The following is a 15825-nucleotide window of genomic DNA, read 5'->3' as shown; positions in this document are numbered from 1 at the left end:
GTGATGAATAAAATTATATAAAGTGTTTTATTGGGGGTGTGGAAGAGTGGGAGGTAGGAAGTAGCGACTGAATTGGCTGTAGTTCCTTGCTGAAATGAGTTTGCTATGGCCTCAAATCTTAGGTGGTGTACAATAAACTTGAACGGCCGGGAAAACAAGAGACCTGGGCCAAATGGACTAAGCAGCTAGAACCCATTCTTGGACTCGGTTTCCACCTCCTCTCGACTCTGGAGATCGTAATGAACCCTAGTGGAATAAAAGGACATTTTGTATAATGGTACACGTGTTTGTGGTCCCATAGAACGTGCCTGTTCTACGTCAACGAAGACCAAAGTAAAGACTGGCGGTCACCTACTTTTAAGCAGTACTTGCCAAGAGCTGGGGCGAGAGCTAGGTCGAAAGAGTCTCTCTGGCTTGTTGCCACTTGACCCCACCCTCTTCCCCCAGGAGCCTGGGTGTGTTAGGGGTATGGGTTTAGGTAGAAATGGTGTTATTTCCCAGCTCAGTGCTTTTTCACCGATCGTCCCTATGCCATTGAATGTTCTCCTTACTCTGCTTCCCGGATTCTCCGGCTTCCTTCAAGTTTCAGCTAAAATCCCACCCTTCTGCAAGAAGCGGTTCCCAACCCCTCCCCCCACTTAAGTCTAGTGATTTCCCTCTGAGATTAACTCCAATTTATTCTGCGCATATCTTATTTTGTACATAGCTGTTTACGTGTTGCCTCTCCTAATTAGACTGTAAGCTCCTTAAGGGCAGGAGCTGCACTTCTGCCTTCCTTTGATGTCTTCCGCGCGTAGTGCAGGTCCCGGCACTTAAGTGCTTAAATAAATGCTTGTTGACTTGACTTAGTGAGAAAGCTCCGGCTTGCACTGGGAGAGCTTTTGCCCTCTTGGCTTATTTGCCTCCTTGCCAATTGCAGATAAGTCCGAACCTTGACGTTGTAGGGACCGCGGCGCGATAGCTACTTTCTCCTCATCCCAGTTCACTTTCTCCGCTTGGCCGGGCTGGGGGTGGGGATGGTGAATGCTTCGACCCAGAGGAGCCACTTGCCCCTGATGGGCAGTCAGCCTCTCTGTCACCGGAGGGAGGATGGGGGGGGAGGAGATCAGGCTGCGGGGAGGGGTCCCGGGGGTCTCTAACACCTCCCCCCCACCCCCAGCCGAGCGTCCACCTCTCCTCATGCCCCTCCCTTTCTCTCTCTCTCTCTCTCTCTCCCTCTCTCCTGCTTCTTCCTCCGGCCGGACGGGCGCGGACCTGCCCCAGACCTTCGGGGAGCACCCCGGGCCTTTCATGACAACTTAAAAGTGTCTGTCAGAGCAGTCCAAAGAGACGAGGCCGATGCTGGGCGTGTTTCGCTCCTTTGAGAGAGTCGGAAAGTGAACTGAGAGCCGAGCGCTGGCCCCGGGCCCCCGCGCCTCGCCTCGCCGCCAGCGAGTAGGTGGGGGAGAAGCCGCCGCCGCCGCCAGCCCTGTCCCTCTCCCAAGCCTAGCCGGCTGCGCCCTGGCCGCGGGCGGGGAGGGGTGCGGGGCTCTCCTCGTCTCCCTCCTCCACCCTCTTCATTACCTACCTGCTCTACTCCGCTCCGGGCGGCCGGGGAAGCTCCTGGCAGCCCCCGAGAGTCGGGCCGCCGCCGCCGCCGCCCGCAGCAGCAGCAGCAGCAGCCGCCCCCCACCCCGAGCTCCGGGGGGCGATGAGGGGGCGGGGGAAGGGGCGCCGCTCCTCGGGCATTACTTAGAGAAGTGAGGCCACCCCTCTCGCCGGTCCGCCCTCCCGGGGCCGGGACTGCCACTCTCCAGCCAGAGGGTAAGTTGGGCGTGTTTCTTTCCCTTACCAGCCTCCCCCTTCTGCGCCCCCCCCAATTTTTCCCTTAAAACTTTTCCTTTAGGGGTGTGCGTGTGTGTGCGTGTGTATGTGTGTGTGTATGCGCGCGTGTTGGGGGGGGCGGGAGTGTAAGGTGCATTTACTCCTCTTTACTCTTCTCTCCGTCCGACGTACCCTCCCAACTTTGCACCCTCCCTCCATCCCTCCCGTCTCTGCCCCGCCGCGGCGCGGCTGGAGCTGACAATTGGAGCGCGGCCCCTTTAAGAGCCCGGCTTTGCCTCCCGGTAGCTGAAGGTCATTAAACACAAAAGCTCTCAGCGCTGCGGTCCAATATAGCGCATGCGCCCTGCCCGAGGACTGGCAGAGAGACGGCAATATGGCGAGAATGCCTGGCAGCGGGGACTGTAACACCAGCCCCAGCAGCAGCGCCAGCGCCAGCGCCGCCGCCGCCGCCGAGAACAATGGGGAGCGGGGCGAGGGCGAGCGCGGCGGCGGCGGCGGGGGCAACAGCCGGCCGAGCCACCCGCACTACTGCAGCGCGGGCGAGGAGGAGGAGGACGACGACGACGACGAGATCCAGGAGGTGCAGATAACGGGGGACGAGGAGGAGGAGGAGGAGGACGGAGGTGGGGGGCTGGAGGAGGAGGAGGAAGAGGAGGAGGAGGAGGAGATGGGTCTGGACTGGGACGAGCCCCTGGAGCCCGAATACTCCGCCGGGGAGGAGCTGGAGTCCGAGCCGGTCCATATTATCCATATGGACCAGAGCACGGAGCTGGACCCGGAGTCGGAGCCGCTGCTGCTGCCGCCCCGCAGCGGGCCGGCCGAGGACCCGGAGCTGGATCCGGACCTGCTGCAGCGCCCCGAGCGGGCCCGGCTGAGCGAGAACACCCGCCTGGCCACCCGCTATGCCGTGCGCATCTTCCGGGAGTACCTGAGCGAGAAGTCGCAGAGCCCGGACTTCGAGACCATGGACAAGGGGGCGCTGTGCCGGGTGCTGCGCTCCTTCTACGCCGAGGCCCGTTCCAAGAGCGGGCAGCTCTACAGCAAGTCGTCGCTCATTAGCATCCGCAGCTCCCTGAACCGCTACCTCAACGAGCCCCCCTACTGCCGCACCCTGGACCTCACCAAGGACCCCGAGCTGCGCAGCGCCAACCTGACCCTGGCCGCGGTGATCCGCAAGCTGGAGGAGCAAGGCGCGGGGCCGGTGGTCCAGAAGCAAGCCATCACCCGCGCCGACCTGCGCAAACTGTACACCTCCAGCGTCTTCAGCACCAACACCCCCTTCGGGCTGCTCAACAAGGTCTGGTTCGAGACGTGTATGTACTTCTGCACCCGGGGCCGGGAGAACCAGCGGGAGCTGGAGGAGGACTCTTTCGGGCTGGCTATGGACGAGGACGGCCGCAAGTTCGTCTACTTCAAGTCCCTAGGGCCCTATCACAAGTCCCGCTCTTCGTCCTGGAGCAAGAAGCGGGCGGAGAGCAGCGACGAGGAGAATCTGCCCCGCATGTATGAGACGGGCACGGAGTTCTGTCCCTACGCCAGTTTCGTCAAGTACCTGTCCAAGCGCAACCCGCTCTGCAAGGCTTTCTTCCAGAGGCCCCGGGACCATTGCAACGAAGGCGATGTGACCTGGTACGAGAACAAAGCCATCGGCAAGAACTTACTCGGCACCAGGATGCAGATGCTCTCCAAGGCAGCCAAGCTGTCCAAAACGTACACCAACCACTGCATCGGCGCCGTCTCCATCGCCACGCTCAACAGCATCGCAGGCATAGGCACCAAGCTGGGACCCCCCGCCCCGCAGGGCTGCTATGCCGAGGCTCTGAACGGGGGAGCTCGCCACCACCACCACCACCACCATCACCACCCCCACAACCCGCACCATCACCACCGCCCCCAGCCGCCTTCGCTGGGGAACACTTACATCCTTCCCAAAGAGAGCCAGGTGGTGGCCGACGTGAAAGCGGAGGCTGCACCCAAGCGGGCCCTGTACGAAGCTGTGTTCGGGCCCGGTGAAGTCTGCGGTCCCTCTTCCCCCAAAAGACTGTGCATCCGCCCCTCGGAGCCGGTAGATGCGGCGGCGGTGGTGGTGGTTTCGGTGAAACACGACCCCCTGCCTCTTCTTCCCGAAGTCAATGGGCACCGAAGCACCAATTCTCCCACAGTAGTTTCACCTGCTATTGTTTCCCCCACCCAGGTAACCAAAACCAAACTCTATGCATGAAATGTTTCTCTGGTGCCACTTCGGGACTAACTTTTTTGTGCTAATGCAGGTCTGTGCTTTTTGGCCATTTAAAAAAATAGAAAATGAAGTGCGTTGAATCGTTTCGCTGTGCTGTTACAAGTTTGGCTTTCTTGGAGATTTAAGGGAAGATTACTTTTAAACCAGTGGTATGAGAATGCAGGCAAATCGCTGCTGAGCAATAGCTTTTAAAACTTCTGTGTGCCAACAACAATAGGATTAGTTGAACTACTGCAGCCTCTCAAGAGTTATGTAAAGCCATTTAAGTTAGAGAAGTTTTGTGCGCCTATGGTTTATGGGCATAATGTGTAAATGAACCAACCGCTTTTTAAAAATACTTCTCCTAAATAGAATAACCATAAAAAATGTTCCATTACATATCCTTGATCACTTTTGAAGTTGGGGAGGGGGGGAAGTATTCATCATTATAAATCATTAAAACTTCAACCACAGTTCCTGGAGGCTTTTGTTTTTGTTTGGTAAGAGAGCATTTACCTTCAGTAATACATTTACATTTTTAGCTAGACTATGGTGCCAAAATATACTGGGCTAAATAATTCTGAGACTTAGTAGTATCAGATAGGAAATGAAGTTTGGTTTGTAGTTAGGGTAAATTAAAACAGTTTGTTCAAATTATTGTTCAAGTGAAGAGTTGAGACCTGCAGTTACAAGCTAATTAACAAATATTTATTGTGTGCCTACAGTGTATAGAGCATTGTGCCAGACACTATGAAGAATATAAAGAGAAGTTGGAGAAACAAGACATAGACACCTACATGTGTGCATACATTATGCATAGGTGATCACAAAACAAAACTGTGCAAGCCGCACTTAAACGGGATTTGAGGGACCTGGGTTCCAGTTCGGATCCTGTCACTAATTTGCAGTGTAAATTCAGACAAGTCAGTTAACCTATGTGGGCTTCACTTTATTCCTCTGTAAAATGATGAAGTTGGATTAAATGATCTCCAAGGCCTCTGCCAGAACTAGAGTTCCTCCACTCAATGATAAATGGCTAGTGAGCAGAGTAGACTGCAAGTTGTATAGGAATGCAAGGGAGAAAGAGATCATTGATAGTCCGGAGAAGGAAGACTTCCTGTCTCTTTACTTCTGGTGGGGTGGGGAGAAAACAAATAAACGTTGAGTACTTTAAAATTATATTTACTTTCTAGATCCTCCTGTTGCTCATGAGATTGAATAAGTCGTCTTTTTAAAAAAAAATATAATGGAATTTACAATTACTCTCTTCCTGCCTTCCCTTCCCCTCCCCACTCTATTAGAGGAACATTTCAGAATTTTTACCCACTTATCAAGAAAAAAAAAATAGGAATCTCAACTGTAAGTCAGGCCACTTAATGAACAGATGTAAGGTACCTCTGTGCTCTTTCCAAAGTGGAAATTCCAGTTCTGGACAAACTGACCCTTTCAAACAGTTTACCAGCTAATCAGCAAGCCTCAAGGCCACATGAGAAAGAGGACTGTGAATGGTAATATAAACATGGAGGTTCTCTAAAATACACATGACCTGTAGGCTGTGTCTATCTTTGTGTTTCTAATGTGGACAGTTCATTTATGATATTATTAAGGAGGATGGGGAAGTCTTTTTCTAGTACTTTAGATTGTTCTCTTGAAAAAAAAAAGATGTTACAAACCTTAGTCCCTTGGTAAAACAGTAACTTATTTTAAATATAGTGGTTTAGAATGTTAACTGAACAGATAAAAGTGTGAAGTTTAAGCATGTTTATCAAAAGTTCTATTTACTTGTGACAGTAATAGTCCAACAAGACAGCTTTTTGTCGTTCTTTCTTAATATCCCTTGGGGTCATGTTAGACTAGGAAGTAGCATTTTGTTTCACTAGACATGCTTGTGTACTTTCTCTCTCTGGATTTTCTTTCCACTTATTTAAGCTAAGTATTAAATCTTGGATCTATGAAATTGCATACTAACTCTTATACCTTCTCTTGAAGTACTATAAGGTAATTCCAATGTTAAGTTTAAGGCTCTAGTACTGAATGTGGATTTTTGCATTTGGTGATACAAAACTCTTCAAACATGGTCAATGCAGATGAAACCCATTGGAGTGTTGTTTGTTTTTTAAGTTTAATGCCATTTAAACATGAAACCCAAGTTTTCATTCATGGTAGAATCACATTCTTCCACATCCTTTTTTTTTCTTTCTGTTTTTAAGCAAAATTAAAAACTTGAAAGAAAGCCTTTAAAACAGTAACTCCTATGGGACTCTGTGTATTAAGCCTGAGCATCATAAATATGGAATGGATTTTTTTTTAGTTTAAATGGAAAGCTGATATTAAACTTTTTCCCTCCTGTATTTATTAAAACAGCTATAACGATTGAGGTCTTGGGCATTTCCTGGGGATTAATGGCCGGCTGGGGTTAATGGCCCGAGGCATTGCCTTAGGCCATCAACTCTTCCAGCTAGTCATTAATCCCCAGGAAATGCCCTGTACCTCGAACCTCTATCGTTATTACTTAATTATAAACATAGGCTTTCTAGCCTTATTACTGACTAGACCTCATCAAATGGTGTGACACCAAATTCCACTGTTGACCAGTATTACAGATTTCTTGATAACTTAGAGATCACAGACTGATACTTTTATTGCCCTCCAGCATTGCAAGTTACTTCAAAAAAGTTATTTTAACTAAATGCCTAAATTCTGCTGTTAAACGTAAATGCCCATTTTGTCCCTCTTTGGGGATATTGTACCTACAGAAAGTTTGATGAGTTGAAAAACTGAAAATGTTCTATTAAGGATTAATGGGAGCATGTAATTTCAATTTCTAGTCTTTTGAAGTATGAATTTCAAGGACCTAGATCTTACAGATTTTTAAGTAACTGCTTCATTCAGAGATGTCCTAACATTTTTAACTGTACTGGATTGCTAATGGTGTGGGTCCAAGAAAGAAGAGGTGGTTTCACTGTTTATTTTGTCACTGTATTTGTGATCTCGGATCATCCAGGCATTTCTCCAGCTTTATAGCCCTAGGAAGGAAATCCTGTACAATGCATTTGAAAAGATTTAGCACCATACCCCCATCATATCTTCACTGTAGCTCCTAGTTGCACTGAAATATAGCACTCTCCATGCCACTGACAAGAGTAGTTCTGTATAGGCTGAAGATAGAAGTATGTAATTTTACAGGCTCATCTTTCACATCACTGCGAGATGGGATAATAGTAAAAGTCTGTTTTAGCTGTCCCAGTTAAATAATTGTTTCAGTTTTATATACTATTTATCCAGTACTAAACAAAGGTCCACAGATAAGCCTATGAAAATGGACTTGGAAATAGCTATATGCTCACTGTAGTAAATTCTTCAGTTTAACTTGCTTTCACTCTGATTGCTTTCTTTCCAGGCAGATACCTTATAAGTATCCCATTAGCATGAACCCTAACCAAGTCTAAGAAATTTATTCACTGAAACATAGTCAGTTGTTTGTATTTCACTGTCATGACTGTGTGCCTAGGCATGAGTTCCACAGATCTCTAGCTGAAAGCAGGGCCAGCATCCTCATTTGGAACACATGATTTTTCATTGCTTTCAGTCTTTGAAGAGAAGCCATATGCTGACAGAATTAGGGAACTAGCTCTGGCTTTGGGTTTTGTGGTAGGAAGTACAAGGATCATTTAATCCACTACAGAAACAAAATATGAAGTTGCTGATCGGTTGAAATAATTAATAAAATCCAGTTAAATTTTTTTTTAATTAAAAAGTCCCTTTTCTTCATAGATATGTCATTGACACTGGAAGATATATAAAATAGTGCATATTTAACAGATTCTCTAATCGATGCCAAATATATTTTACTGCTGTTTGAAGCCTATAAAGTTAAATGAATTTGTTTAATACAAATGTACAAAAATAGTTTTACTACTAGCTTGAGATATTTGTAGAAGCTTATTCTCCAAAGAAATTTTTCTTCTTTTGTGAAAGGTGGAGCCAGGGGGAGGGTAATGAAGCTTAGGCAAATGTACACCTTTTATACCAAGAATCTCTGTAATTAATCAGTTTGTCATTAAGCAAGGTAATGGCATTAAGCAAGGAGGTAATCCTCTGTGTCATTTGGCACACTTTGGATTTTGGTCTAAGTGAACATATAAGTTAGACCAGAAATAAAGACATAGAGAGGCAATGTGGTAAAGCAGAGAAAGAGCCCTGGATATGGAGTCAGAGCACCCAGGTTCAAAACCTGCCTCTTTCACTTATACAGTTACTTAACATCTAAGCCTCAGTTTCCTCAAAGAGGGGATTAGATTAAATATCCTTTAAGGTCCCTTCCAGCTTTAGATCCTATGACCTAAATTTCTCAATCTGATTGGTCCAATCATTGTACTGCATTTTATGTGAATCATCATATAAAAGAAGTCTGTATTCTAACTTATTGTATTAACAATTTCATAACTATTGAATGATTAAGATTATTTTGAATAGGAAGGATTTGGGGGGGGTGGAGCATATATCTGAAGCTATAGAACCCCAAATGAGAAATCTTATATAACTCCAAATGAGAAACCTTACGATCTCCGCTATATTCTTATGTGCAATTTAAATGGTAAGCAAGAATTGCAATCCCATTTCATCTCTGTTGATGTCTTATGCAACATAGTAACTTTAAATTATGGGTCCCCAAGTAAAAAAGTCTTAATTACAGAATGAATTTCCAGCGAAAAGAAGCCCATTCTTAACTGCAGTTCAGGGGATTATTTAGACTGGATTTTTATATATGTTCCATTAGCATTCAAAAACTTTTCTTTGGCTACAAAATGAAAAACTATTTATCTGAAGCATGTTTCAACTTAAACTTTAGGATTTTAAGTACTCTGTTTTAAAAGAGAAATCCATAGAGACATTTCTATTTGGATAGTAGGCACTAAAATGAAAAGTTGAAGTGTTCAAACTATTATTCACCCTACCTTATTCATTCAGTAGGACTTTTATTTCTCTATATTTTATATTCCCAGATTCATCATAGACCTGTATTATACTAGTTAGTCAAAATTTGCCTTTTAAAATTTCTATGGCAAAATTTAATAAGGAATGGAGAAGGAAAATTAATTGGTCCAGAACAGAATGCTAACTTTGAATCACCAATCAGGAAGGAGAATTCTTCAGCACTTGGAGAGTTGCTTGAGCAAACTACCTCTTTCCCTCCCTACCACCTCCCCAAAAAGTGCTACGAGTGATTTTTTTTTTATTGCCAAAGTACTTCAGTACGTTATTTGTGAATCTTAGATCGAGACACAGAAATAAGTTATAGTTATAGCATTTTTGTTGGTTTTTGCTTCTGAGAATATATAAAAACATCACCCATTATTCTTTGAAAGATCCGAATAGATCTCTAGTTGGTGACAGTGATCTTTATGATAGTGAGCTTCCTGATATTATGTTTGTTCTAGAAATGAGTAAATGGTGAAATCCTTTGAAATACTTCACTAGGGTGAGGCCTGTGGGCTGTAATTACTTTGAATATGAGGTTGTATTATCAAATGCCCTTAGCTATAAACTAGATAACAGAGCAAGCTACACCCACTATTATGTTAGGAGGCAGATCCTCATTAGACTCATTTTAGGTTCAGTTATTGTCAAAGGCATTCTGTTCATCACTTTCTTTCCAGTTAGACTTTTTTCTTCCCAACTCATACTTTTAAAAGCAGATGTAGCCATTTCTTTGTCCCAAAATGCATACATTTATATTTGACAGCAAACCTTTGTGTGTTTGTTTAGTTTTTATTTATATCATATAAATTTAAGGGCAAATCTTTAATGAAAGAAATTTTTATAAATAGAAGCTATCTTGTAACATTGGGTGACAAGAGTATTTGAACTCTAGTTGAAAGTTTTATTAGATTATTTCAGGCACTCATGTACTGTTAGGTATAAAGTTTGTCCTTTTTGCTGAAATTTCTCCATTATCCAACCTGAATGTGAACTTTCTTTTACAGGAGACTTTTTCATTTAGTACATAGCTGTATGATTTCCGAAATCAGGTTCCTCTTTCATCAATGCTTGTTTTCCCCAAATTAATCAACAAGCAATTAAGCACTTATGTGGGTGACTTTTTGTTTTTCCTGAGTCCTAATTGGGAGTTTAAAGTTGCTTTGAAAGGTAAAGACTGGGAGTGAGGTGGAGAAACGGATGTATTTTACTTCTTGGTAGACTAGAGGAGTGTCTGACAGAGAGCAAGAAATGCCTCAGCCAGCTCAAAATATCCCTCTCATGATTTACCAAGTAGAGATTCCTAGAGTTTACCACTTGCTATTTTAAAACGTAAATGATTATTAGGAGATTCCGGACTCAGTCACACTAGTGTGAATTACTGTCTTAAATAAACTAATATGATTGTCTAGCAGAAGTGATTTCAGCTCATTTAAGCTTTTTTTGGGTAGATTATTCCATTTATCGTCTTTGTAGCCAGTGCTTGGCATATAGCAGGTGTTTAATAAATGCTTGTTGACTGATATTTAGTTTCATTTGGGGCTTTGATAAAAGGTAAAATTTTCAAATAAAAACAATGTCAGTATTAGATGGGTTAAAGAATTTTAGACAGCATATGGTCACTGGTCATCTGGGAAGCAAGGGAGAGAACTCAGAAGGTAAACTGGGCCACAAACTGTGCATGTCTGTACTCTCACCCAACTCCTCTCTCTTCCGTTATCATTGTGGTATAATACAGAATTTCTTTATTTGTTGGACTCCTCAAATGCATGTTTTAAAATGTGGTCTCCTATGTGTTTGGCAAAGGTTTTTGGGGGTTTTTTTGCCTTTGGTTTTGTTAATTAGGCTCAATAAAAGGGAATGCTAGGGAATTTTTTCATGAGTTTGTGGCTTAAGATGACTTAGTTCTATAATTTTGAACTTGCTACAGATTGCTTCTTTAGTGACACTTTCAAAAGTAGTTTTAGGAAGTGGTTTGGGGAAAAGATGGTCTGAAAATCTGTGGTTGTTTTTATGTTAAATACTAAGAAATAAAATAATGACTCCTTACATTTTTGTGAGGTTTCATATACATTTTCTTGTCTAATCCTCACAACTCCGTGAAGTAGGTAGAGCAAATTGCTAATGGCTTCTTTTGTTCAATCACAGGGCTTGTGACTTGTCCTTGGCCTTGTAATAGAGAAATCAGTACCAAGAATGCATGTCTTTTGACCCTATCTAGTGCCCTTTTCAATATCTCCTACTGCCTCTCTGCAGTGCTAGATTAAATACAAGCAAGTGTACATCCATTATAGTCTGTACTTCTTAAATTAAATTTTTAGTAGTTGACATCTTGTTGGGTTTTTTTTTGGGGGGGGGGCAGGGCAATTGGTGTTAAGTGACTTGCCCAAGGTCACACAGCTAGTAAGTGTGTCAAGTGTCTGAGGCCGAATTTGAACACAGGTCCTCCTGACTCCAGGGCCAGTGTTCTACTCACAGTAGTTGACATTTCTAATCATTTAAACTATCTCTTGGATTATTTAAATACTTTCTAAGGAGATGACTGATGGAGCAAGAGTTCACAACTTCAGATCTATAGTTGAAGGGTACATGTTATCTCTCACAGAGAATGTAAGGCTTACCTGATTTATTGTTTTTAAAGGCCTTAGAGCACTTTGGATGAGAGTGTGAAATATAAAACGATGCACCTACTACATCATCATTATCATTCATGTTGCTGAGTGGTTTTGCTGTCTGAGGCAACTGAAAAGAATATGGTGCTTCTTGGCTAAGACTAAAGGCATGACTGTTTCTGCCCCCTTTTTTAACCTCGGTCATTAACACAGTACCTGTCACATAGTAGGCACTTAATAAATGCTTCTTGTTTTGACACTAATATAGTTATCTATTGAGATAGCAAAAAACACCATCTTAAAAAAGTGATAAAAATATGCACAGAACCAAAAGGATAAATGATGTTATTATTTATAACATGTTCATATTTTGTTCAGAGTAATAGTTTAAGCAGCTAGTCAGTTATTCATGGTCATCTCTGGATCTGGAGTATATTTGTACTTTATTTCATAGGACATTTGCATGACATAGGATTGGTGTTTTTTTTTGTTTTTGTTCGGGGCGGGGATTTAATATAGAAATGTGCTAATGTCCAGTCCTCCAACTGACAACTTCTCTTCTTGAAAGTATCCTGGCCAGACTTTATACACAAAGTCACTCCAGCTCCTATTTGGACTACTTTTTCCTATCTGTTGTGGTATTGTGGCTAGCACCTGTCTTAGATTCCCTTCAAGTGAAATCTGACAGTTTTGTGGTGGATATTAAATCTGATGCATATTGCTAACACTTGCTCTAGCAATTTCTTCTACTTCCCCCTTCTCTCTTGCTCTCTGTGTTCCTCTGTTTACACAGAGTACCTTTGCTAAAATGAGATTCTTTGAGCCAAACCCCATCATCTGCTTTCACTGCTTTTGGCTACTTGTAAAATTTGGCTGCTTGTAAAAATCAAAATATTGATAATGAGTCCTAGAGAGAGTGGTAGTCACTGACTAATGCAAGCTCTCCAGGAAGGCAGGTTTTAATTACAAGTAGAAATACTACTTTCCTTTCTTGATTTTGCTTGTTTTTTTCTCTTCACAACTTGGAGGCTTAGAAACCATGTCCTGACATCAGACAGCTTTTGCCAGTGGCAGCTGCTGTCTTTTGCAAAGTTAGTTTGTCATTATAATTGTAGTTTTACTGTTATTAAGCTGAATTTGCAAACCAATCAACTAGCACTCATTAAGTGCCTACTATGTGGACCAGGCATACAAAGAAACGATGAAAAGTAACCCTGCTCTCAGGGAGCTCGCAGTCTTAACAGTGGAGACAACTAGGTATAAAAAAGATACAGACAGGATAAATTGGGAGGTATTCTCAAAGAGACGGCATGAAGATTAAGGAAGGCTAGAAAAAGCTTCTTGTTGAAGGTGAGATTTTTGCTGAGACTGAAAGGAAGCCAGAAAAGCTAAGAAGAGATGAGGAGGGAGAGAGTTCCAGGCATGGGAGCCAGCCATGAAAATGTTCCAAGGAGTCCAGTGACTCTGTCATAGAGTAAATGGAGGAGAGGAAGGTGTAGGAAGACTGGACAGGTAGAAGTCAGGTTAGGAAGGATTATAAAGACCAGATTTTATACTTGAACCTGGAAACGATAATGAGGCACTGGAGTTTGTTGAGTAGGGGTAGAGATATGATCAGAACTGTTTTAGGAAGATCACTGACAGCTTGAGTGGAGTATAAATTGGAGTGGGAGGAGACAAACCAACCAGAAAGCTATTGTGATAATCCAGGCTTGAGGTAATGAAGGCCTGCTCCAGTTTTGTAGCAATGTCAGAGGAGAAAAAAAGTGAGTATATGAGAGATATTATGAAGGTGGAAACAACAGAACTTGACAGTTGAGAATGACATGTAGGTTGAGAGCCTGGTTAATTGGGAGGGTGAGGGAAAGAAATTAGGAAGAAGTTTGAAGGGGAAGATAATGAGTTCAGTTTTGAACATATTAAGTTTAAGATGTCTATGGAACCTCCAGTTCCAGATATCTAATAGACAATTGGAGATAAAAGAGTAGAGATTTTGAGAGAGGTTAGGACTGGACCAGGATATCTGAGAGTCAGTCACCTGTATAGACATGATCATTGAATCTATGGGAGCAGATGAGATCACTAAGCAAAATAGTATAGAGGGAGAAGAGAATAGGATCCAGAATACAGCATTAGTAGATCACCATCATTAGCTGTTGTGACATGGATGAAAATCCAGAAAGGAAGCAGAGGAGGAAGGGTCAGAGAGGTAGATAGAGACCCACAAGAGCACATTGAAAGCATGAAAACTTAAAGAGAAAAGAGTATCAAGAAGATCAAAAGCTGCAGAGAAGCTTGAGAAAAGGCCATTAGATTTGGCAACTAAGGGATCATTGGTAACTTTGGAGAGAATAGTTTAAGTTGAATGATGAGGTTGGAAGCCAGACAAAAAAGAGTTAAGAAGAGATTGAGAGAAAAGGTAATAGAGCAACCTGTTGTGGACATCCTTTTCAAGGAGTTTAACCACAAAAGAGAAGAAAGATGTAGGATGATAGCTAGGGAAGATAAATGGATTAAGTGACTTGAGCTTGTTTGTGTAGGCAGAGAAAGAGCCAGTAGAAAGAAGGAATCAAAGGCTAGGGAGAGCGGAAGGATGATAGAGGGGGCATTCTGCTGGAGAAGATGGGATAGATTGGGATCACTTGTGCATATAGAGAGGTTTATCTTGGCAAGGCCACTTTTTCATGTCAAATGGGTGAAGGAGGAGATAGTAGCAGAAAGTATCTGGACAATGTGAAATGGGGGACAAGGGGGAAGAGGGAGTAGCTCTCTATGAATTACCTCAATTTTTTCAGTGAAATATGAGTCAGGGTTCTCAGCTGAGACAGTGTGGGGAGGAGGAGCCTTGGGAGGTTTGAGGTAGCAAAAAAAAGTTTAGAAAAGCTGCTGTGGTAATGGGATAGTGAATTGATTAGGGAGATGTAAAGAGACTGACTTAGCCCATTGAGAACCCAGTTGAAATTATATAACAAACTTGTAGTGGACCCAGTCAGCATGGTTTGACGATTTTCTCCAACTTCATTCAGCAGCACAAGGAAGGAAGTAATCCAAGGCTGGGGTATGGATGGACAAGATCTTCCCTAAGATAAAGGGGCAAGGGACTAGACAAAAGAGGACAGTGTAGAGTTCAGTGAGTTCACCTAAGAGTCAAGTTGGGGAAGAGAGAAGAGTGCAGGGGTGTATGACCTGGGAAAGAACCGAGGGATGGAGGAGTTGGAGGTCATGGTATGACAAAGAAGAGTTTGGAGTTGCAAGGCAGAGCAAGAGGTGCAATGGTAACAGATTCTGGTAGATAAAGGAGTTTTAGAGTTAATGGGCATGGGTGTAGAACTCTTCTGGGTGATGGCAAAATCAAAGGTCTGCCTATTTGTGTGTATAGTGGTGATGGGGTGAAGGAATTGGGAGGTTAGGATATTTGAGGGAGTACCGATATATATGTTGAAAGTTCCCTAGTATGAGGGCCGGTGTGGATTACAGGAATGGGTGATGTGCTTGCACTTAAGGCCCCTGTAATTCGGCAACTGCCATAAAACCACAGATTTGAATCACACCTATAGGTTCCTTGTTTCATGTCCTAGTGTTGTGACTCTTATGTTTTAATAAGTTTATCTTAGAAGTAAATTTAAGTATACATGCATATATATGTGTATATACACATATACCCATAAACATATATGCATATACATACACAATGTGTGTCTATATTTACTTATGTGTCTATATACATATATATATATATATATATATATATATATATATATATATATATATAAAATCTTTGAGTGTTATATAAATGAGCTGGAAGCTAACATTTATAGAATCATAGGGTTTTAGAAGTGGAAGGAACTTTAGGGATGTACTATACCAGTAATATCAAACTCAGATAGAAACAGCTACTTATTGACTTCAAAAACGATTTGTCCATGGTCATATAGGTAACAGGTGACAGGGCCAGCACTCAGAGACAGGTACTGTGACTTCAGATCCAGGGACCTTGCTACCATACCACAACTTAGTAGTTTTAATGTTTCGTATAAACCCTACAGTCAAAGGAATTGGGTATAACATCGCAGCTTTATTAATGGCATGTAAAGAAATGTTCTTACATTTTTACCAAATAGTGCCTGGGTCATGTAACTGATTTATATGCTAAAATCATGACTTTTTACCTACAATTGAGCTCATATTTCT

The 15825-nt window shown here is 43.0% G+C and overlaps 1 protein-coding gene across 2 annotated transcripts in view; it reads left to right on the top strand.

Moving 5' to 3' along the window:
- The first annotated feature begins 1275 nt into the window (after window positions 1-1275).
- The window catches only part of KCTD1 (potassium channel tetramerization domain containing 1), a 123325-nt gene continuing 108775 nt past the window's right edge, over window positions 1276-15825 (top strand). Inside the window, exon 1 of one of the 2 annotated variants that reach the window (XM_036741394.1) lies at window positions 1276-1803. Coding sequence is in view for 1 of the 2 variants with exons in the window: in XM_036741392.1 (XP_036597287.1) it covers window positions 2198-4018 (1821 nt within the window). In the remaining variant the exon portion in view is untranslated. Of the gene's footprint in view, window positions 1804-2186; window positions 4019-15825 lie in introns of those variants that run through there. The other variant, XM_036741392.1, reaches the window with a different exon arrangement.

Source organism: Trichosurus vulpecula, chromosome 1 (assembly GCF_011100635.1).
Source record: "Trichosurus vulpecula isolate mTriVul1 chromosome 1, mTriVul1.pri, whole genome shotgun sequence".
NCBI lineage: Eukaryota > Metazoa > Chordata > Mammalia > Diprotodontia > Phalangeridae > Trichosurus > Trichosurus vulpecula.
This window is presented reverse-complemented; position numbering and strand designations above follow the sequence as displayed.